The sequence below is a fragment of the Balaenoptera borealis genome (assembly GCF_965194805.1).
Source record: "Balaenoptera borealis genome assembly, chromosome: 10".
Lineage (NCBI taxonomy): Eukaryota > Metazoa > Chordata > Mammalia > Artiodactyla > Balaenopteridae > Balaenoptera > Balaenoptera borealis.
This window is the reverse complement of record NC_138874.1, coordinates 102984049-103008375: the sequence shown is the minus strand read 5'-3', so window position 1 is coordinate 103008375 and position 24327 is coordinate 102984049. Positions and strand designations below refer to the sequence as shown.

General features: G+C 43.8%; 1 protein-coding gene across 16 annotated transcripts in view; it reads left to right on the top strand.

Moving 5' to 3' along the window:
• ABLIM1 (actin binding LIM protein 1) overlaps positions 1-22498 on the top strand; it is a gene marked incomplete at its 5' end in the record, with an annotated part of 334066 nt that extends 311568 nt beyond the window's left edge. For 5 of the 16 annotated variants that reach the window (XM_082407813.1, XM_082407811.1, XM_082407812.1 and 2 more), the window contains 7 exons: positions 1807-1911; positions 3607-3654; positions 6664-6810; positions 9250-9341; positions 10532-10643; positions 12705-12769; positions 13410-14826. In XM_082407813.1, coding sequence (XP_082263939.1) covers positions 1807-1911; positions 3607-3654; positions 6664-6810; positions 9250-9341; positions 10532-10643; positions 12705-12769; positions 13410-13661 — 821 coding nt within the window. In that variant the 3' untranslated portion in view covers positions 13662-14826. Of the gene's footprint in view, positions 1-1806; positions 1912-3606; positions 3655-6663; positions 6811-9249; positions 9342-10531; positions 10644-12704; positions 12770-13409; positions 14827-15092; positions 15168-16242; positions 16324-17446 lie in introns of those variants that run through there. The other 11 variants (XM_082407806.1, XM_082407818.1, XM_082407805.1 and 8 more) reach the window with 9 other exon arrangements.
• Positions 22499-24327: the final 1829 nt, after the last annotated feature.

The following is a 24327-nucleotide window of genomic DNA, read 5'->3' as shown; positions in this document are numbered from 1 at the left end:
ACTGCCCATTTGGTACAGATCTGTGCTCTGGTTATCTAAAACTATACATATCAAAAAATTAAAACTCTATTGAACATGTTATTGCGAGACTCCAGCAATTGACATCTTTCATGCATTGCTGGCCAGATTTAGAACAGTTTGATTTACTTGAGGAAATTGGCTCTTGTACACCTAAAACTAATATAATGTTATATGTCAGTTATATCTCAATTAAAAAAAAAAAAATTTAAGACAAAGTAAAAAAAAAAAAAAAGAGAGAGAAAAAAATTGACTCCTGCTCTATTTTCTGAAGATCTATGATTTATTTAAAATTGTTAGCCTTAACTGATAGATAAATTGGACTTTATCAAAATTTAAAACTCTTGTGCTTCAAAGGACACTATCAAGAAAGTAAAAGACAACCACAAAGTGGGAGAAAATACTTGCAAATCATACGTCTGATAAGAAACTTGTTATCCAGAATATGTAAAGAACCCTTACAACTCAGTCATAAAAGTAATTACCTTACTAATTCATTAACTTTTGATAGTCCTATATCTTCTGGTGTATTCTTGCACGGATGTTCGCTCAGTCGTGGGGAAGGAGGACAGTAGGGTAAGAGCTGATCTCTTTCCGATTTTGCACAAGTCTCAGTTCACCCTGCAGTTCTCATCAGAGGGAGTGATGGTGGCTATGGGGGGGTCCTCAAGGCTTTTGCAGCCAAGCCCAGCAGCACGTTCCAGGCTCTTCCCCACTCCCCCCTCCAAGAACGCCGTGCTGCCCAGCCGCAGAGGCCCATCCTGTTGCTCCCACACACCGGGGCCCTTCCTTCCCCGTGATGTTCCAGCTCCCTAGAATCTGGACCTTCTCACCCCTCCGGCCACCCATCCACCTGGTGAGCTTACCCTTCAATGACCAACTCAATTCTAGCATCTTTCCGTAGCCTTTCTGAAAAATCAATGGCACCTTCATGTGAGTGCCATAGAATTTTTCGCATACCCCCGAGTAAGCACTTATGTGGTATTACGTGTACTTGTTGCTTATAAGTCTGTCTCCTTAGGTAGACCCTGAGCCCCGTGCAGCTACGCACCACATCTCATTCACCTACTTAGCCTCAATCGAAGCGCACTGCCCAGCCATAGTAGATGCTCAGTAAATGTCTCACTGATGGAATTTCTAGACTGGATAGAGCCTCTTTTAAGAGAAAGGTGGAGAGAAGTATAAGTGGTCCCAAAATACCTGGAAGAAAGGGGTCTGACTCTACTGTGTGTATTTCAAAGTGAAGCAACAGAAACATAGGCTGCAATGAAGGCACTTTGCGTTGCTCAGAGGAAGGACCACACAGGTTCCCAGACTCAGCCTCCCGTTCAGAGAAATAGATTCTGATTGCCAGCCTCTGCCATTATGCCTGGAAGTGATTGTTTTGGGGTTTGCATATCCCACCCCTTTACATGCTTGGGTTGTAACCATCTGACGACTGACCCTGAATCATTAGCAAGTGACTTTCCGTTCTTCTTAATGTACTTTCCATCTAATCAGTTTGCTGCCAGCTCACAGCCTTCAGCCGCATGCCATTGGAATGATGCACCTTACCGCTCACTGCTTTTAACCTAGTTCCACTTGAACTCAAATCTCTCTTTTGGAAAATTCAACCTTATACCAGTCACCTTTGTGAGCCAAGTTGATGAACTGAGTTTGTTTCTTTGGTTCCTCCTTTTTGATGTACCTCCTTCCGGTTTGTTCGTTTTGAATTTTTATTATGCTTGCTTTGTTTTCTTTCTTGCTCTCCCTTCTCTCATTTTGTTTTCTCCATTCTTCTCATTGGAGGCAATGAGCCATCCAGCGGCCGGAACTCCCCTCTCCCTTATCGGCCAGACAGCCGCCCTGTCACTCCAACTTACGCTCAGGCCCCTAAACATTTCCATGTTCCAGGTAGGAGCTGACATGGTCTGTGCCTTGGTGTCCTGTCGCCGTGTAGAATGTAGCCTTGTCACGTCTGTCTCGTCTCCATTTCTCATGCTCTTTTAATTGCGGTGCTCACAGTCGACAAACCCTAAATTGCAGGATCTGACCTAGAGGGCCTTTCAAAAGCTTTGTATGTGAGATGCCAGGATTGTATTGAAGGTTTACGTTTTCTCTAAAATTTTTGAAGGGGGATGGGAGGCAGAGGGTGGAAGAATAAGGGTTGAGTTGCTTTGTTTTGACAAAAATTTTAATTTTACCCTTATATTAGTACCTTCTAAGATACCACTCTGTGGTTTAGTGTCGTTGTCTAACACAATGGCAATCTAGTTATCTTCTCATCCTAAAGACTGAACCTCAGTGTTCTTGAGAGTACTTTTATTTTATCTGTTTGTCTCCAGTGTGGAGATTCTTTCTGTGGACTTTTCAGAGAGCTGAAAAATTGGGTCATTTGGAGGGTCTTTCTGCAGTGTGTAATTAACTAACCACCTCCATAGCCCACAAAGACATCTTGCAATTTAGGCTTGGTGCTATAAGCTTTGCTGTCATGGTACAAATAGTAATTTGCCATCAGGAACTGGAAAAATCAGAACCCATCAGTATCTTAATATTTAGGGTCAGCTCACAATCTTTGTGAAGGCAAGATTGGCCATCAGAAGTCATGATATTATTTTTCCATCAGAAGTACATTGTTTTGCTTCTTTTAGCTACTGAAAGTGGTTTAATAAATTACCCGTTATGTTAATGTTGGCATACATATTTGGAATCTGTAGTAGTTTTTCTCTTTTGCATTCCAAACTTACCTAGAAGTTTGAACCGAGGAAAGTTCAATGGGATTCATACCACTGAGATAGGACTGCCTTTAAAAAATATATATATAAATGAAGTTTCATCGAACCTTGAAAATCAGTGTTGTACGTTTGCAACTTTTTTCATGAAGAATGCCCAACCAGGATCCAGTGCCCAAGATTCGGGGGAAACCTTTTGAAACCTCCTGAGTATTTGCAGTCAAAGTTTAATGGTTGCATAATCAAATGGGGTTCTATATAAATATATGAATAATATTTGGCATCTCTTTACTTTTCCTTTCTTTTGTAAAATTTGGCCTATACACACTAAGATTTTGTCAAACATCCTGTCAATACATCAGACTAGCCTCGCACCTAAAAATTGTTTCTATGTTTTACAAAAATATACTCTTAATTTCACTACATCGCTTTCCACTGTTCCACTCATTAGTTGAAAAGTAAATTGAGCCACTGGTCTCTACTGGGAGCTCAATTTCGAGACAGTAGCAATTTGGGGATCTTCCCCAAACTGGTTATGTCTTCCTCACCATCACAGTATCTGCACTGCTTGCGTTTCTTCCTGTTTTAACGCCACTTTTAGTGAAGTGTATATTTGAAATAAATGGCTCATGAGTGAATGACATCTCTCTATATCCTAAGATGTATTACAAAGGATTCCATGTCACATGTCTATAGTAATTCACTCATTCCTGTAATTTCTTTTTCCAGTAACCTCAATCTTTGTAATACAAAAGTTAACCTTCTGGGTTATTTTTGTTGGAGAATCTTCAGTTTGGTTTGCCTCTTGGTTGATCTGTTTTTCCCATCGGTGGATGGCTCCCCATAATCACACACCTTTTGCTTTTCATTTCCACAGATCAAGGGATCAACATTTACCGAAAACCACCCATCTACAAACAGCATGGTAAAACCCGCTTTCCTGCGCGTAGCTTTTAAGTAGCAACGTCAGCTGAACTCTTCGCTGTCCTCTGAAAGGCTTACCTGCTGCTGCTTTTGAGAATCAAACTGGGGCATCCAGTGTATTATACCTTTATGGTCTCCTATGATGCAAATATTGTGAAGTCGGTTTTCCTAGATAGAGAACACTTAGCTTGATTAGGAAACTCCTAGCTTATTTCTGAGCCCATCAAACCATGTATCATTTCACTCATAGAGAAGGAAAGGTACGGTCACACAGTAATTCACAAACTCCCTAACAAGACTTTTTTGGGGGGCCATCAAATAATTTAACCAACCTCTCTGATAATTTTCATGAGCTTGCAATTAGTTTAACTAATTAAAACTAGTGAAGGCTAGCTACCTAAAAATTAATTCGACCAAGGGAATTCCCTGGCGTTCCAGTGGTTAGGACTCTGTGCTTCCATTGCAGGGGGCACAGGTTCGATCTCTGGTCAGGGAACTAAGATACCACAAGCCACGTGGCCAAAAAAAAATTAATTTGACCAAGCCTCCATCAGCCTGACTGTCCAGTTCCCCAGTTTCTGATGGGGCATGCAGATGTCTGCACCCTGTGGTAGAGGGGATGGGACTCACGCTGAGACAGAGGCCCTAGCCTTGATCCCAGCTCTTCACCTACATGGTTCTGTGATATCAGAGACATAACCTCTGTCCCTCAGTTTCTCATCTGCAAAAACCAGTACATTAGGCCAGCTTGTCTCTGAAATTCCTGCAAACTAAGAACCACTGATGTGGATTTATAATTGTGTTTTCCTTTTCTGGGAATATAGAAATTTTAAACCCAGGAAATCATATTAGTCTTTGTAAATCACATTTCCCTCCAACATTATTAGGTCTCTATAGATTCAGCTGCTATAAATCTCTGTGAATGGGTAGAAAGCCAAGACTGGTCTCCAGGTGATTTCAGAAAATTATACACAAATTGTGACTGGAAATTTGAAGGCTGCCTTTAGAATCCAGTTGACATTAATGAGTCCTAAAGGCTTAGGATGACATGAAAAGCAAATAAAGTTGAAAATGCAAAAAGCAAAAAAATTTCAGGCCAACATTCTAGGGGAAAAAGAATGTATGTATTGTAATGGTTCTAGAACTATGATTTTTTTTCTTCATCTGTGTTTTTTTTTTTTTTTGAGTTTACACCATGTGCTTGCTTTTTTAAGTTTCTTAACCGTGTTTTTGTTTGCTTTTTTTATGGTTTAATGTCTTCTCACCCACTCATTAACATGTGAATGTTTACTGACTTCACCAATTCTAATGCGTAAGTACTGTTTGAAGTCTGGCTTTAAAAAAAATTTTTTTTTTAATTTAAGAATAAGATTCCCAGTTTGATTTATCAGTTTAGAGACTTTTTTAAATACTGAAATCTCTAAGATCCTGCCTCTCCAAATAAAAATAATCAAATAATTAAGATTTAAGAAGATAGGATAATGTTAGGTTATTTATTTGGAAGAGATTAGTTTGCTTCTTTTTGTGAAATTGACTTTGACTTTACTCTTTACTTTCTTTCAGTCTCTTGTAATTAAGAGTAGCACAACCAGAGCGGTACATCCCAAAGGACATTCTGCAAAAGAGCAGTTCTCTGTGATAGAAATAGATGTCATACCAAAAACTGGTGTCTATGCCCTGTGCATTTGGAAAATGCTAGACTTAAATAAAGTCACACTTCTTAGTCTTTAATATGCTAACACATATTGTCCTTCTTTAAGAAGAGGATATAGTGTGCAGTGTTTTCCAAGCTGATTTTATCTTTTATTCTCATGAGGTTAGAAATTCAGAAAAATACTGTTCCATGCCTGGCTGAGAATTTACCCCTTATTATTATGTAGGGCGACCTCAGTCAAGTTACTTAAGCAAATTGAGACCCAGAAAGTTACTTAAAAAATGTGGAATTGGAGATGAAAATTCAAAAAGTTACTTCCAGATTTAAAAATCTATGAGCCCAGGGATAGGGGCAAATTTTATCTATAGCATTATAAATATGTTGTGAAATGTTTAGTAACATCCCAGGTCAGCTTGCAAAATTAGCCAGAATCAGGGACTGACCATTTAACCTGGTTTGTTTTGCTCCATTTCTGTGATTCCATCTGGGGCTCTAAGCCAATGACTCCACCATAAGCGTAGCCATTAAGAACTCTGGGAACTAATGCTGCTCCTTGTCTGGCTTTTGTGGTTTTAAAGCTGGATGAGTCATTTGTATATGCAGCCCCTTGAACAAAACAACGAGTGGGTATGGCAAACCCAAGTCTCAAGGCTAAATTCCTGCAAGCTGACAGTGGATTTTCCTGCTGCCATTTCACCTAGGAATCAAGGACACATATACAATATGCAAGGATTGAAATGAACCGGACCAATATTTTTGTGGCTAAGAAGCCACAAAAATTCAAAGCCAACCAGCTCTCTTATGATTAACACCTACAGTCAAATGACAATGTCATGCTTTTCACTTACCTCTTTAATTTCAAATTAACTAGATTAAAATTTCTAATTGCTCTAGAATTGTCCAGTGGAACTTTCCATGATGATGGAAATGTTCTATAATTATGCTGTCCAATACAGTAGCCGCTAACCACGTGTAGGTATGGATCACATAAAATGTGGCTAGTGCTACCGAGGAACTGAATTTTAATTTTATTAATCATTTGTTTTATTTAATTGTATTAATTTAAATGGAAATAGCCACATGTAGCTCGAGCTAGTATCGGACAGCACAGCTCTGGAACAAGATTTTTCAGATGTAGAACAGATGTAGAATGAAGCTTTGCTTCTGGCAGAACGTAAGGAAGATGAGTCGAGTTGTCACTAAGATCTGTTAGTGACTGGGTGATGGATAGTGGTGATAAACAGCTCTCTGGAGTTCACACTTTTTGCCAGAGCACGAGAAAACTATGTAAGAGGATTGATTGTACTACCATGGCCTTACAGACCGATAGCTAAGCTGCCCCTGATTCCCATCCAGATGCAGCTGCCTTGGCAGCCCAGAGCAAGTCTTCAGAAGACATCATCAAGTTTTCCAAGTTCCCAGCAGCCCAGGCTCCAGACCCCAGCGAGATACCAAAGATTGAGACGGACCACTGGCCTGGTCCCCCCTCACTTGCCGCCATAGGTATGCAACTGTAGCAGCTAAGCCAAATGGACAAATTGCTAGGAGATCTCAAAATGCAGTGCTTAAAAATATGCAAGGAAATGTGTCCTAGTGTAAAAATTTTTTAAGAAAAGTATGACCAAGAGTTAGAACAGTGAAAAGAACTAAGGTAGTATTAACGTGTGTGCAAAATGCTTCAAAAACCCAACCACCGGAGCCTTGTGCTAACCAAACCCAGTGAGGTGCAGAACTGGTCTAAAACAGGTGTTTTGTGTGGACTCTCAGTTATTACTGTAAAGTCAGTAACTCTTTTGAATATAGTTGAATCAAAGCCTCCTGCCAAGAACTTCGTTCTATATAGTTAGAGCATAGTGGGTGGATTTACTGAGTGTCCACAGAAGTGTGATTTCTTTGAATTAAGTTTGTTTTAGACGATTTCTGGGTTGTAATTACAATTCTCTTAACAACCAATCTTAACACTGAAGCTCTTTCATTTTTCTCACCTGATCATGTTCTCCATTACTAAGGAAGGGCTGTTACAGAGTAACAAGTGTTCTGGAATATTACTCATGTAAAGTTACATGATTTCACATCTGTCATTTCCATGACGTCTGTGCTAAAATGTCACATTTGAGCTGTTTCATTCTTTGCTTTGAACCACACATTTATGCTTTAGAACTGTGTCTGTGTCTTTACTGTTTTGTCATTAGTGAAATCACTTGGCCCTAAAAAATGGTATTAGCAAACTCAGAAGCTAGTACTGAAAATTTAGTGAGTCAGCTTTCCAAAGATATGACTATCTTATCACATTTCTGTTGACAACCTAAAAGGCCTTCAATTTTCCAAAATTCCCAAATTTTCTTCATCCTGCTGTTTTTCGCCAAGTTATTTTTGGAATAGCTTTTACAAGCAATAGAAGTGGATTTTAAAGCAATTGATATCTATAGAAGTAGTTGAAGGAAAAATCTCTTATACCTCCTGGGTTCCTTATTCACAAGTATTCTATACATTATGTTGACTTAAGATGTATCTAGTTCTTGAAAACTTATGTCTATTCATTTTTGTTAGTGTAGATTAAAGAGAGAAAATTCACGTTGATATTCATGATTTTAGAAACTAAGACTCAGTCGTCAGCTTTTTTTTTCTGCTGGTCCACGTCCTTCAGGCAGTTCTTGGGGCCGCTGAGGTTCCTAGTTCAGTCGTGTTGCATAGCAGGGACATTAAACAGCTAAACTTTGGGGGAGAATTAATATTTTGTTGTTACCAACTGTCATCACTAAATGGTTTGAGGTTCCAAAATGAAGAAAGCTTCTGGTCCATTAATCCAACTGATCAAACCCTGAAGGTATTAGTTAGAGTTTATTTTGATTAGATTAACAGGCTTTCCTATCTCCTCCCACAGCTAAATTAGTCCAAGCCACTTAGGAAAAGCGATAATTATCTTAATTTTCCAGCCATTCAGACAGATTCCTCCTTTCCCCTCCATCTCCCCTTTTTCAGGAAGCTTAAAAATTGTACGTGATCTGCTCTATTATACTGAAATAAGTAACTTTTTAGCTGCGTTAACCCTTTTTATTGGCCCATTAGTATAAAACTCTTTTGTGACCATTTTCCGAAAGATTGAGAGCAAGGAAACATTAGAGACCCATCCCGTCAAAGAAAAATAAAGCATGCTTCTTTTTCTTTTTTTAAAAAATTATTTATTTATTTGGTTGCACTGGGTCTTAGTTACAGCAGGTGGGCTCCTTAGTTGTGGCTTGAGAGCTTCTTAGTTGTGGCTTGCTGCCTCCTTAGTTGCGATACATGGGCTCCTTAGTTGTGGCATGCAAACTCTTAGTTGTGGCATGCATGTGGGATCTAGTTCCCTGACCAGGGATCGAACCTGGGCCCCCTGCATTGGGAGCATGGAGTCTTAACCACTGAAGCATGCTTCTTAATGAATTTATTGGAGGTAGAAGGCAGGGTGATGGTGTGGTGCCAAACCTAAATATTCAGAAAAAGAAAACAAGATTTTTAAATTCGTCACAAGAGAGTGACTGTCTTACCTATTTGATGGTATCTAGATGAATTTGGCTTCCTCTCTATTTGAACAATGACCTCAGGGACATCAAAATAATAACCGCAGATGCCCCTCCCACCTACTATGGAAGCTCTGACCAGTGGCCAGTGGGATGACTTAGACCCAATCATAATGGCAAACCGAGTTCTAATTGAGCAGATCAGATTGTTGGGAGGCATGCCTTACTGAATCACATTTTGGACTGGCTTGTCGAACGGGGCCCGTTGTCTCAAGAAACCAGCTGAATTGGTGGCAGGCTCTTTTCTCCCATGTGTTGCTCACGAATGTTGAAGACCACTGCTGACTTTGCCTGCCTGACACGTTGAGCACAGGTGGACCAGTCCCTTGAGATCCCCTTGCTGTGGGGCTAATGTGAGAGGTTGTCTTTGCTGTGGACTTAGGAGCTGACATGAGACGCAGATCTAGCGGCAGAGAGGAAGACGACGAGGAGCTTCTGAGACGCCGGCAGCTGCAAGAGGAGCAATTAATGAAGGTTTGTCCTGAAACGACTTTGCTGCAGTCTTCAGTTCTGTTGATCCATGTTATTGAACGATTACCGTGGGCGAGCCACCAAGATGAGCAGGAGGTAGTCCCAGCCCTCAGGGGCTTACTGTCCAGTAGGAGAGACAAGATGGGCATCTGGTGACTGTAATAAGGCAGAATACTTAGCAGGTTCTGGAAGAGGTGACCTGGAGGTCAGAGAGACACGGAATGTTTGGGCCTTTTCGAGGAGAGCGAGACTCTGTGTGGGGTGTGTGGGTGTGGTGCATGTGTTGAAAGGATGCTGAAAGGCCAGGTAAAGCCAAAGTGCACTCCGAGGTGGTACAACACCTTCCTTCCCTCACGCAGGCTCTGCTGAAGGATTTCCCTTGGGACAGAGCCTTTCTCCAAGTCTTTCCTCAGGACTCATAGGACCTTGTGTGTATATCTGGGCCAAGAGAGAGGGGATAAAATGGACTGTCACTAAGACATGCTCATTATACCCTCTGTCTCTATCTTAGGCCCACAGCATCCCAGAAGGCCTGGGGTTGAGGGAGCCGAGAAATGATAAACTCCTACCAATAAGGGTCATTTTCCAACGATACTTAATCATATGGGGAATGCACATGATACTAGTTATATAAGGATACAAAGTTACATTTATTATGTGTTCCCAGTTTTGTATATTATGTGCATAGAAAAATACTGGATAGGTATAGATCAGAATGTAAATGGTGGTTATCTCTGAGTGGTGGATTATGGGCTATTCTTTCCTTCTGGATTTTCTAAAATCTGTACAACGAGCATGCATTATTTTTTTCCCTGTTTTTAAACAAATCAGTGTAATTTATCTTTAAAGGCTACTATCCCCAGTCTTCCCTTCCCACATCAAAAATCTGTACACACTCACACATTGCCCTCCTGAGTCTACCTGCTGGCGCTTTGCGAGGAGGGCAAAGGAGGGAGAACATTCTTCTGATCTGGAGCCTGGTTTAGGGCAACAGAGCCTTGACATTGAAGGGACTATGGTGGGTTCAAGGTCCAAAACCTGGCTGACCTTTTGGCGAGCCACCAGGCTCTGGGACAATATGCCTCAGCCCTCTCCAGAGTCAGGAACTTCTTGCAGGATCTCCTAAAAAGAAACTGCAGTTCCCTAAAAGTAATTGCAGGCTTCGCTTTCATTTTTCTTTTCTCTGTGAATAGCTCAACTCGGGCCTGGGCCAGCTGATACTGAAAGAAGAGATGGAGAAGGAGAGGGAGAGCCGGGAGAGGTCCTCCCTGGCCACCGGGCGCTATGATTCTTCCATCAACTCAGGTGAGCAGCAGACCCACCACCTTCCCTGAGCCAGGAGCTGGCCACCTGCCTGCAAGGAGCCTAGTTTGATGGTTCCAGGAGAGGCAGGGTGGTTTCTGGTGGGATCTGCAGAGTGTTCCATAGGAAAGGAAGTGTAGGAATCCTATGTCATGTCAACTTAGCTTAAGAGCCTGCCACGGCTCTTCCTTAAATGTGTGTTTCCTTCCTGTTGGAAATAGGGGGAGCCCTTGGAGGGTCTCAAGAACCAAGAGGTGTCAGTTCCCTTGAGCTGGGTCTACCTTCTAGAACGTACATCTCAGAGGGAAGCGGCAAAAAGAAAATCCTCATAGAGAACAGAATGCTTTTTATAATTTTTTTTTTTTTGATGTGGTTGCGCTGTGGGACATTAGTTCCCCAACGAGGGACTGAACGCGTGCCCCCTGCAGTGGAAGCACAGAGTCTTAACCACTGGACCGCCAGGGAAGTCCAAGAACAGAATGCTTTTTAACTGTAGAGAGCATGAACAATTTTTTCAAAGTATTATGACTTTAGTATATTCAGTATAAGAGCTGAGGGCTAACAGTGCTGTTGTTGATGCTTTTTTTTTTTTTTAAAGAAATTCACGTTCTTTATTTATTTATTTATTTATTTATGACTGTGTTGAGTCTTCGTTTCTGTGCGAGGGCTTTCTCTAGTTGCGGCAAGCGGGGACCACTCTTCATCGCGGTGCGCGGGCCTCTCACCATCGCGGCCTCTCTTGTTGCGGAGCACAGGCTCCAGACGCGCAGGCTCAGTAATTGTGGCTCACGGGCCCAGTTGCTCCGTGGCATGTGGGATCTTCCCAGACCAGGGCTCGAACCCGTGTCCCCTGCATTGGCAGGCAGATTCTCAACCACTGCGCCACCAGGGAAGCCCGATGCTTTTGAAAGAGATTACTTATATACCGGGCTGAAATAGTCTTTCGGTATATTTTCCCCTGCTTATACTTGTCATAAGCCTGTTCTCTTTTAACCCACAAGATATCTTCTCACATGTGTGAACTAGTGCATAATTTTCTCTCCTGAGGATTCCTTTAAACATGTGTTTAGTGTTTCCTATGCAAACACTTCTGCTAAACATTATTTCATTTAATCTTCACAACGTACCAATGAAGTAGATGATATTATGATTATTATCATCTTCTCCATTTTGTAGATCAGGAGACAAGGAAAGGGAAGTTTAAGTAACTTACCCAATGTCACATTGCTGATAACTACCAAAACTAAGGTTTAGGAGTCCAAGTATTATAACCCCAGAGCCCACACCCTTAACCGGAATGCCCTGCTCCTTCTCATAGATGTGTCACTGGCATTGATCTTGGATTAGGTAGTTTAGTAATCTTTAGAGTTCCTTCCAATTCTGCAATTCTGTTGTATAAGAGTAAATAGCACTGTATCTACACGGGTCAAGAAATGAAGACTTAACAAGATGGAATACCATGCCCGAAGATGCAGAGGTGTTAAGTTGCAGAGCCAAAATTCAAGCCCAGGTCTACTCCCTCCAAAGCCCAGCAGCTTATGAGGTGTCCACGCTGTTGATCAATGGGGTACCCTATCCCAAGCCTCCCAGGCGTCCAACTGTGCTTGGCCAGTAGATCTTGGTAACTTAAGTGTAGGCCTCCAGATCAGTTACCGCTGCCATACCAACTGGGACTTAGGCCTGTGTATCCCAGTAGCCCTGGGTTTAGATCATTGCTTGGATCTTTACAAGCTGAGCAGCCGTGGGCAAGATACTTAACTTTCTATTAGCCCCTATTTCGTCTCCTGTAAAATGGAAATACTACCATCATTATTAGGATTGTGTTGAGGATTCAGAGATGCCAAGCACTTCTTCCTTCCCCCCCCCTCCTCGAACATTTCACTGCCCACCCATTCCCTGCATCACCCAAATATGGTGGCATTTTGTGAACACTTGAGCCCAATATTTGGATTTTTTTTTTTTCTAAATCTTCTATTCTGTAGGGTAGAAGATACACTGCCAACTTCATGAAAGAATTGGACTTCCGGTTCCTAACAGTTACTTTTTTATCTTTCTCTTATTCAGCTTCACATGCTCTATCATCGAAAACCTCATCTCTCCCAGGCTATGGGAAAAACGGACTTCACCGGGTGAGATTTCTCAATTACTCGTTTCTGAGTCTCTTCCCTCTTGAGTCGTGGTTGAAGTATTGATGTATTGTCAGAATACACCTGACAATATGATCTCAGTGTTGGATATAATGAAAATTGTAATCACCCTGCTCTCCTGGTAAATCACTTTGAGTTACAGGCAAAATAAGATATTTCTATTGAGAGAAAGAGAAATTGACTTTAGATAAAAGAATAGCCTGTATAAGCTTATGGGAAGACTAGATTAATTGTGTGGCAAATATTTCTACAATCAAGCAAAAAGTAATTACTGGAGCCATTATCTCTGCTGTAAAAAGATACAGGAAAGTTTATTACAACCTCCCTCCCCACAAAGCATGGAACCAAGTGTAACTGTGTAGCTGTGGTGTGGAAAAATGTGTTTTTATTTATCAGCAAGGGATACTTGCTTGCCAAGGACCTGCTGAGCAGTAGCATAGGATATACCACAAAACACAGGTATTTCACAGAAGAAGAACTACGTAGGAAAAATAATAGGGGTCCAGGAATTCAGCTTGGGAGGAATTCTTAGGATTTTGTAAATCCTATCTTCCTTTTCACCTGACTCCAAAACGAGTACTGTGGAGCAGATTTTCTAATGGTGCGTTTTTCTTCATTTCAGCCTGTTTCTACAGACTTTGCTCAGTACAACAGCTATGGGGATGTCAGCGGGGGAGTGCGAGGTGAGGCCCCTGCGGCTGGGTGTTGGCTGACCAAGGGGGAGAAGGGGCTGTGCTGTCACAGGCATGTTGGCTGGGCTCAGGCTGTGTCACATCCTACGGTCAGATCACATCTGTCCTCTGAGCCATCAGGGCATTTATTAAAATCCCAGAGGATCTCTCCTGATGTGAGACCACAAGAAGCGAGTTTGTAGGAGGGAACTCATTGCTCCTACTATGTGCTGAGCGCTAATTAGATCCCTGGAAGTACCGTGATAAGCAAGACATGGGCCTACCTTCAAAATGCATGTGGCTACAGATGCACTGGTGTGCAAGGCAGAAATAGAGACACAGATGTAGAGAACAAATGTATGGACACCAAGGGGGGAAAGCGGGGGGCGGGCAGGGCTGGGATGAACTGGGAGATTGGGATTGACATATATACACTAATATGTATAAAATAGATAACTAATAAAAAATGCATGTGACAGAGACAGAGAGAGAGAAACTCTGTGAGATAAATGCTATGGTCGGAGATGCAGAGAGAAGGGAGAAACACCTTCAGGGTGTCAGCTTCCCCAGGGAAGGGTGTTTAAACTCATAACTAAAACCAGAGAGGCGTCTTCCAGCTTCCGCGAGCAGCCAGGCCGCGTGCGCAGAGACCCGGAGCCGGGGGAGCGTGGCTTGTTGGGGAATGTTTGGAGAATTGCAGTAGGATATACTCTCTGTTGATGTTTCCATATTTTTCTATGGTCTTGCCCTTCTGAGATTTTCTTTTTCTTTCCTTTCCAGACTACCAGGTACGGAGCACTGTCTTTCTCAAGTTGGCCACCCCAGCAAAACAGCCTTTTTTCACAATCCAGACACGTTCTTCTGCGGCTCCAGGGAAGGGTTTCTGTTGAGAAGACCCTGATTTTGGTTGATCCATCTAATCATTAGTCCACAGATGTGAGGAGCCATGAGCGGCAGGCATGCCTGGGGCCCAGGTCAAGCTGGTCCTGCAGGTCTGCGCGAACCAGACCAGGCGTCAGAGGACCCTCTTGCTCTGCCTTTGGAGAGTCCTCTCTGGGGTGGAAGTGGACCAGCATCAAGGGTCCACGCACATGCAGTTGCTTTTTCTTTTAGTTATAACCACTCACTCCTTGAGGCCCTCCCCTCCTCTGTGTGGTCACAGATGAAAAGAAACCCCTGTCTTGGCCAATAGGAAAGAGCTGCTGTGGTACCATTCCTTTTTTCCTAGAACCTAAACCTTGTAAAATGATAATGGAGAATGAGAAAAGGGGAAAAATGCAAAGAAAGCTAAGATTAGAATAAAAAAAAAAAAACAAAAAAAACAAGCATAGACCTGGCAATTCTTTGACGTACCATATACTTTAACACGTGCAGCCTACATTCAGGGATCAGTCAATAGTTATTAAGCCAAAACCTTTCATCAACTGGAGTATAAAAGAGCAGCATTCCCACTATCCCTGCTTTTATGTAACAAGGAGCTCATTTTGAAAAATCCATGGTAATTAAGATGACACATCTCTAAAATGGCAGTGAAGATTTGAGACCCAAACAGGGAGGTCTAGGAGCCCACAGAGCTCTCCCTCAGCTCCCCATGCTGCCATGGGCTGCTCCTGAAACCTGCATTTCTGTTGCAGACCCTCCCAGATGGCCACATGCCTGGAATGAGGATGGACCGGGGCGTCTCCATGCCTAACATGTTGGAACCAAAGGCAAGTGTGGCTCTTTTTCTCTTTCCTCTCACATGGGATGAAACTGGGACATAACCCTAAAAAGATTTGATTTTCTATCTCTTTCACCATTTTCAGGGTTGAGACCCACTTGGCTCCAGGCCAGTGCATTAGGCAAGCCGTGTCATAAAGCATCTTTCCACTCTGTGGGTTTTGTCACACCGAGTCAGCAGGTTTAAGCTCTCCCTGGGTCTGGTGCTGTGTGTTCCCAGTGAAGTACCAGCACTTCTCTCCTATGACCTCGGTATCTACTTGGCCCCTGCCATGAGTGTGGCAAAGCCTGCTCCATGTGGAACAGCTGCAGCCCCCTCCAGATAGGGTGACCAACACACCCTAACTTGCCCAAGACTTTCCTGGTTATAGCACCGAAAGTCTTGCATCCTGGGATCCTCCTCAGTCCCTAGCAAAGTGGGATGATTGGTTGCCCCAGCTCCAGAACATCCTGTGACTCCAAAGGTATCCAAGGGCTGTGCTCCTTGGTGACCATAACTGGGGCTTATTTCAATATGTCATCTACCAAAACACTGCTTCTGGGGCCGCATGGCTCCCTGGATTCATGAACTGGTCATGGAACGAGATTGTCTAACCCTGCAAGTGTGAACTGCCTTGTAAAACAGATACCTATAATTTCAATTCTCTTCTAATTTTTACCTTCATCCCCAGTACATAGTAAGCTGTATTCTTTTACTCAGCAACGCCCTCCAGAGGCACAGTGCCGCCTGAGACACTTGTGGGTATTGGCAATGTATAGGAACCTGCCCTCTCTGCTGGAGACTTGAGTGAGGAACACCCATCACTCTAATACTCTAATCATAGTGTCTTAGAAGCTCTATCTTGGGAGTCTTAGATTTTAGGTAGCTTCTGCTTGTTAATAAAATGGACAGCGGTGGGAATTTTTCCCTGGCGGTCCAGTGGTTAGGGCTCCGCACTTCCACTGCAGGGGGCACGGGTTCGATCCCTAGTTGATCTAAGATCCCACATGCCACATGGCCAAAAAAAAAAAAAAAAAAAAATGGACAGCAGTATTCTAGAAGAGGTGTTTTTCTTTGCTTCTCAGATATTTCCATATGAAATGCTGATGGTGACCAACAGAGGGCGCAGCAAAATCCTAAGAGACGTGGACAGAACCAGGCTAGAGGTAAAAAAACAACAAACAAACACACAAAAAAACTTGTCCCAACTGCATAGTCCTGTGCATTTTCTGCAGTCTTCCCCTAAGAAATGTTCCAGCTAAGGCAAAAAATAAAAAGGATCAACCTAGGTTAAACTAAGCTAACTTGGAGGAAAACCCAAATTTGTATTTAGGAGATGAGCATAAAAATGTATGGTAAAATTCAGAAGAACCACCCAGGAGATGCAGTATGATTTTAGTCATTTTCTTTGGAAATTTGATGTTGCCCTAATTTATGGCTGGTGATGTAGAATGGAGTCTCCCATCACTCTTCAGATACCCCCAAATCCTTATCTTTCTCTGAGCCTGGGTTGAGTTTGTTGAGATTGGGGAGGGAGCGTTCAGTAAAGAGGTGTGTACTAGGCAAGTTCCTCTCTTGGCTGTTTCCACATTCCTTGTCGAAGGGTTAGCTGGGTACACATACCCAAGACCTCCTTAGATGTGGAAGACTGATCTTCGTGCTTTTCCATCTGAATGGTTTTAATTAAGAAAAACTCTGGCTGCTAATCTCATAAAGAATCATTAATTTTCTCTGACAAAAAGCAGTACATCTGTATGTGAGGTCAGGCTGGCACAGAGAATAAAGGCTCCACTATCCTAAGAGAACTTTACTAGGCGGACAAGAGATTGAAGTTCTTGGTCTCTTCAGTAGACCAAGCATCCACCTGAACTCCCACTGCTGAGCCAGGAAAAAGCCCCAGGGCTGCCAAAGGACCACTCTGGAAGTCTCTTTCTGGCTTTCTTATTGCTCTGGTCCATTTTCCCTGCATCTCCTCAGCGTCCCAAGGACCTGAAGTGGAGTCACCTCCAGCATAATGAATCACCTTACTGTGCCCCATCACCATTCAGTGTTATTACAATCATCATTAATACTCCACCAGCTCTTTTCTTTGGTAGGAAGGGTGCCTCACCTGGCCTGGCCAGGTAAGGAACCACTGGGTCCAGTGCCTGCTAAGAAGCCTCAGAGATAAACTCCTCTTCCATCATTCTGCCTTGCTCTTCAAAACAATTACTTATAAACTGGAGAGCAACTCTCAAGGTCATCCATGTGGCCGTCAGGACTGACCACTGTTCTCTTCTCCCATCACAGCGCCACTTAGCCCCAGAAGTGTTTCGGGAAATCTTTGGAATGTCCATCCAGGAGTTTGACAAGTTACCTCTTTGGAGACGCAACGACATGAAGAAAAAAGCAAAACTCTTCTGAGTACCACACATAGACAGCAATTAGAAAAAGGACTGACCATGGCGGTGACACATAGGATGTTGTATTAAGGCCCAAACTTGATTGGAGAATTTGCAAACTACTGTCCCTCAGCAACAACCAAAAGGGAAAATCTGATTAAAACACCCATGAGCCCAATGTTGGGCCAGCCCATGGCAACATTCGCCCAGAAGCAGTGGGGTAGAAATGTCTGTGTTCCCACCCTCGACAGTAGTGTTCACGTGTGACCTTTTTCCATCACCTTATGTGCACAGCAGGAGCTACTTCTTTTGTTTTCTTTCAACTGTTATTCAATAATAGTGTGACTGTATGGGTAAGAGCCAGCAAGTGCCCTTAGGATGCCGCATGGACAAAAGCAGTTGTAATAATTCCAAAGTACGAGTATATTTATTATGTAGCGCCGCGGCTGAGAAGGAAGAGCCCGAGGGATAGATCCACGTGGCAGCAGCCTTTGCCCCACCTTTCCTCACTGGCCTCCTGCAGACCTGCCTGGGCTTCAGCAGGAGGGAAAGCAGAGTCGGGGCCCCCGGCAGCTCTGTTTCAATAGCCACCAAAGTCATTTTTAACATGCTCCTTGTTCCCTACTGTTTGCTAGGACCTGATTGGCAAATTACTTAGCCTATTATTAAAAAGAAAAAAGAATTCAGAGAAAGAGAGGAGAAAGGAGTGAATGAAAATTCTCCTTAAATCCTTTTCTACTTCAGAAAGTATGTTCCTCCCCACCAAGGACAGGAGATGTCTCAGCCCCGCAGCCCTCCACTCTTACAAAGAAAGGAAAGGGGAATTGTCTCCAGATTGGCCCAGTTGTATGCTGTTAGGTGAGTTTTGTCCAAAGGCCATAGCAGTCTTGACCAAAAACAAAAGTTCTGTCTCCTCTCAATGCAAGTTCTCCGACCCAGCAAACTCTGCTCTCTATCCGGCATCCTCTAAATCACATCAAGCCCTCGCTGATTTTGGTTTTTTTAAAGGTCTTTTCAGTAGTAGGCTAAGGAAAGGCATGTTTTTCTCTTTGAAATCTCTGCAACTCCAAGGTAGATTGCCTCAAACTGATTTAATTTGGTCTTTTGAGCTTTCTTTCTTGCCTAGCTCTGTTGACTTCCTGGTTTGCACGTGTGTGTTTATGTGTTTTCACTCACCCAGGGCAGTTTGGTGAGTCTGCATGTGCTTTTAAATTTCATTCCTGCTCGAATGTTTGTCCCACTGTGCTGCAGCTCCTCAGGGACATTTGCACAGGTGCACATGACTCAGAGGTCAAGAGTGAGACTAACTGCATCCCTGCCGCCAGGTCCCCTGTGGAAGGGTGTTGGTTAGAAGCCAGCATATTCCATGACAGATATAGCTCAAGTCAGCATCAGACCGAAGACCGCAGACCTAGGGTCAAACTATGTGTAGACAGCAGGACATCTCACCAGAGTCCTCAAGCTCAGTAACACAAGAGTCACATTGGAGCCGAAGATTACCCCAAAACTTGCATTTAAGACCCCACCATGGTTCCTGAAAGCCTCTGGCTGAGACTCAGACAGGACGTGAGTCGCATGTAGGAGGTTGTTACATTTATTCTCATGCTTTGGGGCTCTGTTTAAGAATTTAAACTCTGTTTTAAAGCCAAAAAAAGAAAACATCTGAATTCACCTGCGTATGCCACTAATAATAAAAGCTCAGAAATTCTTCCTGCTGGCACCAAGTATTAGAATGAGTTAGTAGCTGACGCCAGTGGTAAAAAGCAAGTAGAATATTCTTTCTGACCTTGTACTGCAGACCTAGCTTGTGACACACTCTAGCAACCGGGTGCTGTAGTGAATACTGCAATTGCTTTATAGTATTCTGTGCACTTCCCGAGGGAATCTAAACCTGCCTGACCTTTGCTAGACGCTGAATGTTTGAGGACTGTTCTCACAAATACGTGTGTGTGTGTGTGTGTGTGTGTGTGTGTGTGTGTGTGTGTGTGTGTGTGTGTGTGTGTGTGGACCTACTAACGTGTTTAGCAAATGGCTCTGATGAGGTGGATGTGAGGAGACCAGCTCCTTGGACTGAAGGCAGACTGCAGCCCACAGTTTCGCCCCTTCATCTGTCCGTTGCCTCTTGCTTCATTCAGTACATCCGCCGTCCCATCTTCTGTGACCTCTCCTGCATGGGCAGCCTGGGCACAACGCCTGTGTGTCCTAATCCTTGCTTCGCTCTGGCAGAGTGTGAGGGGTGAGGACCATGGTGTAGTCTCAGTGTTCCCCTGCCACGACCAATAACAAGGATGGCCAAATGTATCCGAGGGTTCGGCTGGAGGAGAGGTTTTTTTTTCATTGGCTAATGAGTTATCATCCACGTACTTGCAGATTAAATGTCAGTGTAAGAAAAATGGCGATGATAGTTAAAGAACCGAGCCCTAAATTTGCCGCCACTGATGAAACTCTACTTTTCTTGTAACTTTTGAATTCAGTTTTGCATCCATCTTGGGGCGGGGTGGGGAGGAAATAGCTTCTTTCCATATCAAGTGTATGAGCTAATTTAAACTACACCGTGCAAAAATGCCTTGCCAGAAAATACCAGTAGCTTCCTGGCTGCAAGCAGAGCAGTGCTGTGCTCTAGGGAAGGGGGCACTGGGAATGCAGAGCGGGCTTCCCAACCCCACTCCCCAGGAGAAGGCTCCAGCCACGGGCATGGGTCACAGGGCAACCTGATTCTTCCAACCGCCAAATTGAATCAGTGGGCTGCAACGCCCTATGTGCTTTGTTGAACTGGGCTCAGCGTGCTTGTCCCGAAAATGTCCAGGTCACTACACAGGAAATCAGTGTTCTCTGCTTGAACCCTGCCCCGCATAAAAAAATTCCAGTTGTTAACACAGTCAAATTAATGAGGATTGTTTAATCTAGGAAAGGAAGTATACACATGGCAAGCTTCCCTAGTGCATACATAAAGGGCTACATTTTTGAGCATTGGGCTTACTAGTGATTCTTGAAGCATAGGCTGATTGCATGAAGAGGCCTCTATGATGACCTGAAAGTCAGTGCTTCCTTTAAAGTTTCTTCCAAAAAAGCCAGGATACCATTTAGTCTTCTGGTGTGATTTATGTTGAGATATAAAGAGCATTTGGAAACATGTCCAGCTCGCTAGGTATCTACATTTTGGTTTGGGTTCATTATGAAATGTTCTTAATGTGACTCCTTCAATAACAAAAGATAAACTGCCTGTTCCCTGAAACCTTGAACAGAAAAGCTAGAGACAATGGGTAATAACGTGCAAAGAAAAAAAAAAAAAAAGTAGTTTCTATCTGTCATGTCCTCTAGTCTCCCCAGTTCTCCCCAACTCCCCATTCTGTTGTTTCCAAGCTGAGTTTCCTCTTCCGAGGTGAGGCTGGAACAATGCTCTTTTCAACTCCTATCCCCTCCATCTGGTGATGTCAATCAACTCCACTTGGAAAAGTCTTGCTAGAAATGTTTCTAAAACTTTCATCTAATTTCTTTACACTTTAAAGCAAACAACTTTTTCTAAAGAATTGCTTCTTAGATGATTATACAATATATATATCTATGCTTTTGCAAGTTTAAAAATTCAAATGAACCACTCTTGACTAGGTAGGTCTTTCTAAAAAACTCTTTAAAGCAAACTTGATGTTAGCGTTCTCTTGCATGTTGAAGGGGCAGGGGACCCTCAAGGCTGTGGGCTCCCAGAGCCCTCTTTCTGACTGTCAGGAAAGATGGTGGAAGGAAGATGAACTCTGTGCCGTCAGCCCTTCTGCATCCTCTGCAGCAAGCTCAGTTTTTACAAATCACCTCATCTGTATTTCCGGTCACTGTTTAATCTACTTCCTAGGCCAGCCTTGATTTTATCTGACTTGTAAAACCATTTTCCTTTGATAAACCAAGTGTTGTCAGGATGCCCTAAAACTCACTCATTAGTACTCCCTTTTGAAGAACGTTCTATTCAGAAAAAGAGATCATTTCAGGCTTGAGGTTCGTAATGACACCTTATAGTGGTGATGTGCGTTAAGGGAACTACCCAATTATGTTGTAATGAAAGAAGGAGAAACTTTGACTTTGGCATTTTAAAAAATCACTGTCTTTCTATTTGCTGCCCAGGGAGTAGTGGGGAGATGGTGACTGACACGCTTTGCATATGGATCTTTGTGTTTTTCATTTGGGGCAAGTTTCATTTATGGCAAACTCAAAAGGAAAGGGGGAGGTGGTCAGTTTAAGCTGAAAAACTTTCTAAACAATATATGTGTACACAGCAAAATTAAACCCAATCTTTTCTGATGCTTCATGTAATTGAGTGGCGATTGTTATCATTAAATAAAATTCTTCCCAAAGGAGTCTCTCCCGAGAGTGACGATGCCATGAGTCGCTTTCTGAGCCCGTTTGCCAAAGGTAGAGGAAAAGACTGCATCCACTAACATTCAGAGAAGCAATGAGCCACTTAGTGATTGTATATGTGTATGTTTCTTTACCCTACGGAAGAGAAGACGAATGTCCGCAGGATTGGTGTTCTTTTGGGGTGTTATGTACAGACCTGTCCAGTAATAAACATGTGTGGTTTCTGTGAGGTGCTGACAGTCCTGCATCGAAGCTTTTGCAGTTCTTTCCTTTTTAAGTTGGGTTTAATGGAATTTTTTTTCAAGTGTTGGAAGGCATACTGTTCTTCCTGCCTCCCCTCCCCTTCCAGAAACAAGAAAGCAAGTATTTGGAAGAACTGCTGCTTAAAAGATGTATCATGTCCCCCGTGAAAGTGAGTGGATATCGGTCGGCATCCTGAATGCCACGTGCCAGTGTGCAGAGGTGGGATGGCCCTGGGCCTGCGTTACTGTGCTTAGGACACCCGACGCGCTCCACACTCTTGTTGAAATCAGCACCTGCCGCCCCTCTGCCGCTGTCCTGCGTCACTGTTGTCCTCACAACTCAGTGAATAAAGTGTGTGCTTTATGCGTAACTGCCTCCACACCGTGTTTCCTTTCTGGTTCCCCTGCTCCCTTTAAAGGTCTGTCCCATTTGAAAAAGTGCCAGCCCAACTTCTAAAGACAAAAACAAAATCAAAATCAAAGTCCTGGGAACGCACTTTTATCACGTAGGAAGGCAGGTTAGAGGGGGAAATGCATCAGATAGCAGTGGTATATTCCAGAATTGTTTGCCCAATAACCCAGACCATATTGACCAAGTCAACTAAAGAAAAAAAAATTTAATAGAGCTGTTGCACTGTGCTGGCCTAGCTGGTATTCAGTTTTGTGTGTGACGCAGAGCAGCAATGGTCTGATCACTTAGGCAAGGCTGGGGACTTGAGGTTTGAGGACAGGAGCTTCTGAACCGCCGCCGTGAGTTGGGCCATTTTACTAAGAAACTAGAATGCAGTGGGAGGAAAACATCTTTGACCTCCACTGCATTATCAAACTTTAGGCAAAGAAAATCTTAAGGATTTCAATTTACTTGTTATCCTCACCGCCGCCGTGATTTGGGCCATTTTACTAAGAAACTAGAATGCAGTGGGAGGAAAACATCTTTGACCTCCACTGCATTATCAAACTTTAAGCAAAGAAAATCTTAAGGATTTCAATTTACTTGTTATCCTCACCGCCAAGATTTGAGGCTTGCCAGAAAACACAAGGATGTATTTATACTCACAATGGTCTCTCCGACCGTAGCCATCCTACTATGTGTCTACCAAGCCTGGTGCCTTAGTCCACATGGGCTGCTATAACAGACCACCAGAGACTGGGGGCCTTGAACGGCATACAGTTATTTCTCACAGTTCTGGAAGCTGGAAGTCCACGATCAAGGTGCTGGCAGATCCAACGTCTGGCGAGAACCCTCTTGACTTTGTAGACAGCCGTCTTCTCATTGAGTCCTCACATGGTGAGAGAAGAGAGGAAGTAATCTCTCTGACATCTCTTTTCATAAGGGAACGAATTCCATCATGAGGGCTCCACCTTCATGATCGAATTACCTCCCAAAAGCCCCTGCCTCCTAATACCATCCCCTTGGGTGTTAGGATTTCAATCTAAGAATCTGCGGAGGACACAGACATGCAGTCCGTCATACCTGCCCAGGGGCCCGTCGCCCTGGCATTCATGTGGACCCTCTCCTGGAAGCCAGAAACAGGTTATTCTCAAGGCAGCTGGCAGGTTAGTTGGCTACTGTGGAAAACGGGTCCGGAGGCCCCGGCCGGAGGTCTGTGCTCTGCTCACTGCTGGCCGCCGCCCACACCGACGTCACCACTCGGGTCGTGGTTCCCGCGAGCAGTGCCGATCTTCAGTCGAGGTTATCTTGAGCGCCCTGTGGCATTTGCCGCCATTGATCACCATTTCATGGGAAGTCGACTCGCTGTGCCGTCGGGTGGTCCCCCCCTGCCCGCCCACAGCAGAGCTCACGGACTGCAGTGGGACTCCTGCCTGCCTGGCCCTGGCTCGCCCACTGCTCGGCCCGGCCCCCCTCCCACCACGCCCACCCTCGAATCTCACCCTCCAGCTCTTCCAAAGCACCGCGAGTTCCCTGAACACACCATGCCCTCCCCCGCCTTTACAGCTTTGCCAACGTCATGTCTTCTGTACCACGTCCAGCTCTTCTAGGTGGTGGAGAGACGAGAGGACCCGGCCCCGAGGAAAGGAGGTGATGGCAGTGTTGACCATCTGAAATTAGTTGCCCACAGCTCTTTGAAGTTACCGTGTGAGTTTCCCATGGGCTCCAGCTGCCCTAAATCAAAGACACAGCCCAGTTCACACCCCCTCTAGGAGCCTGCCTTGGTGGGCCCAGCCCAACCTGCCCCAG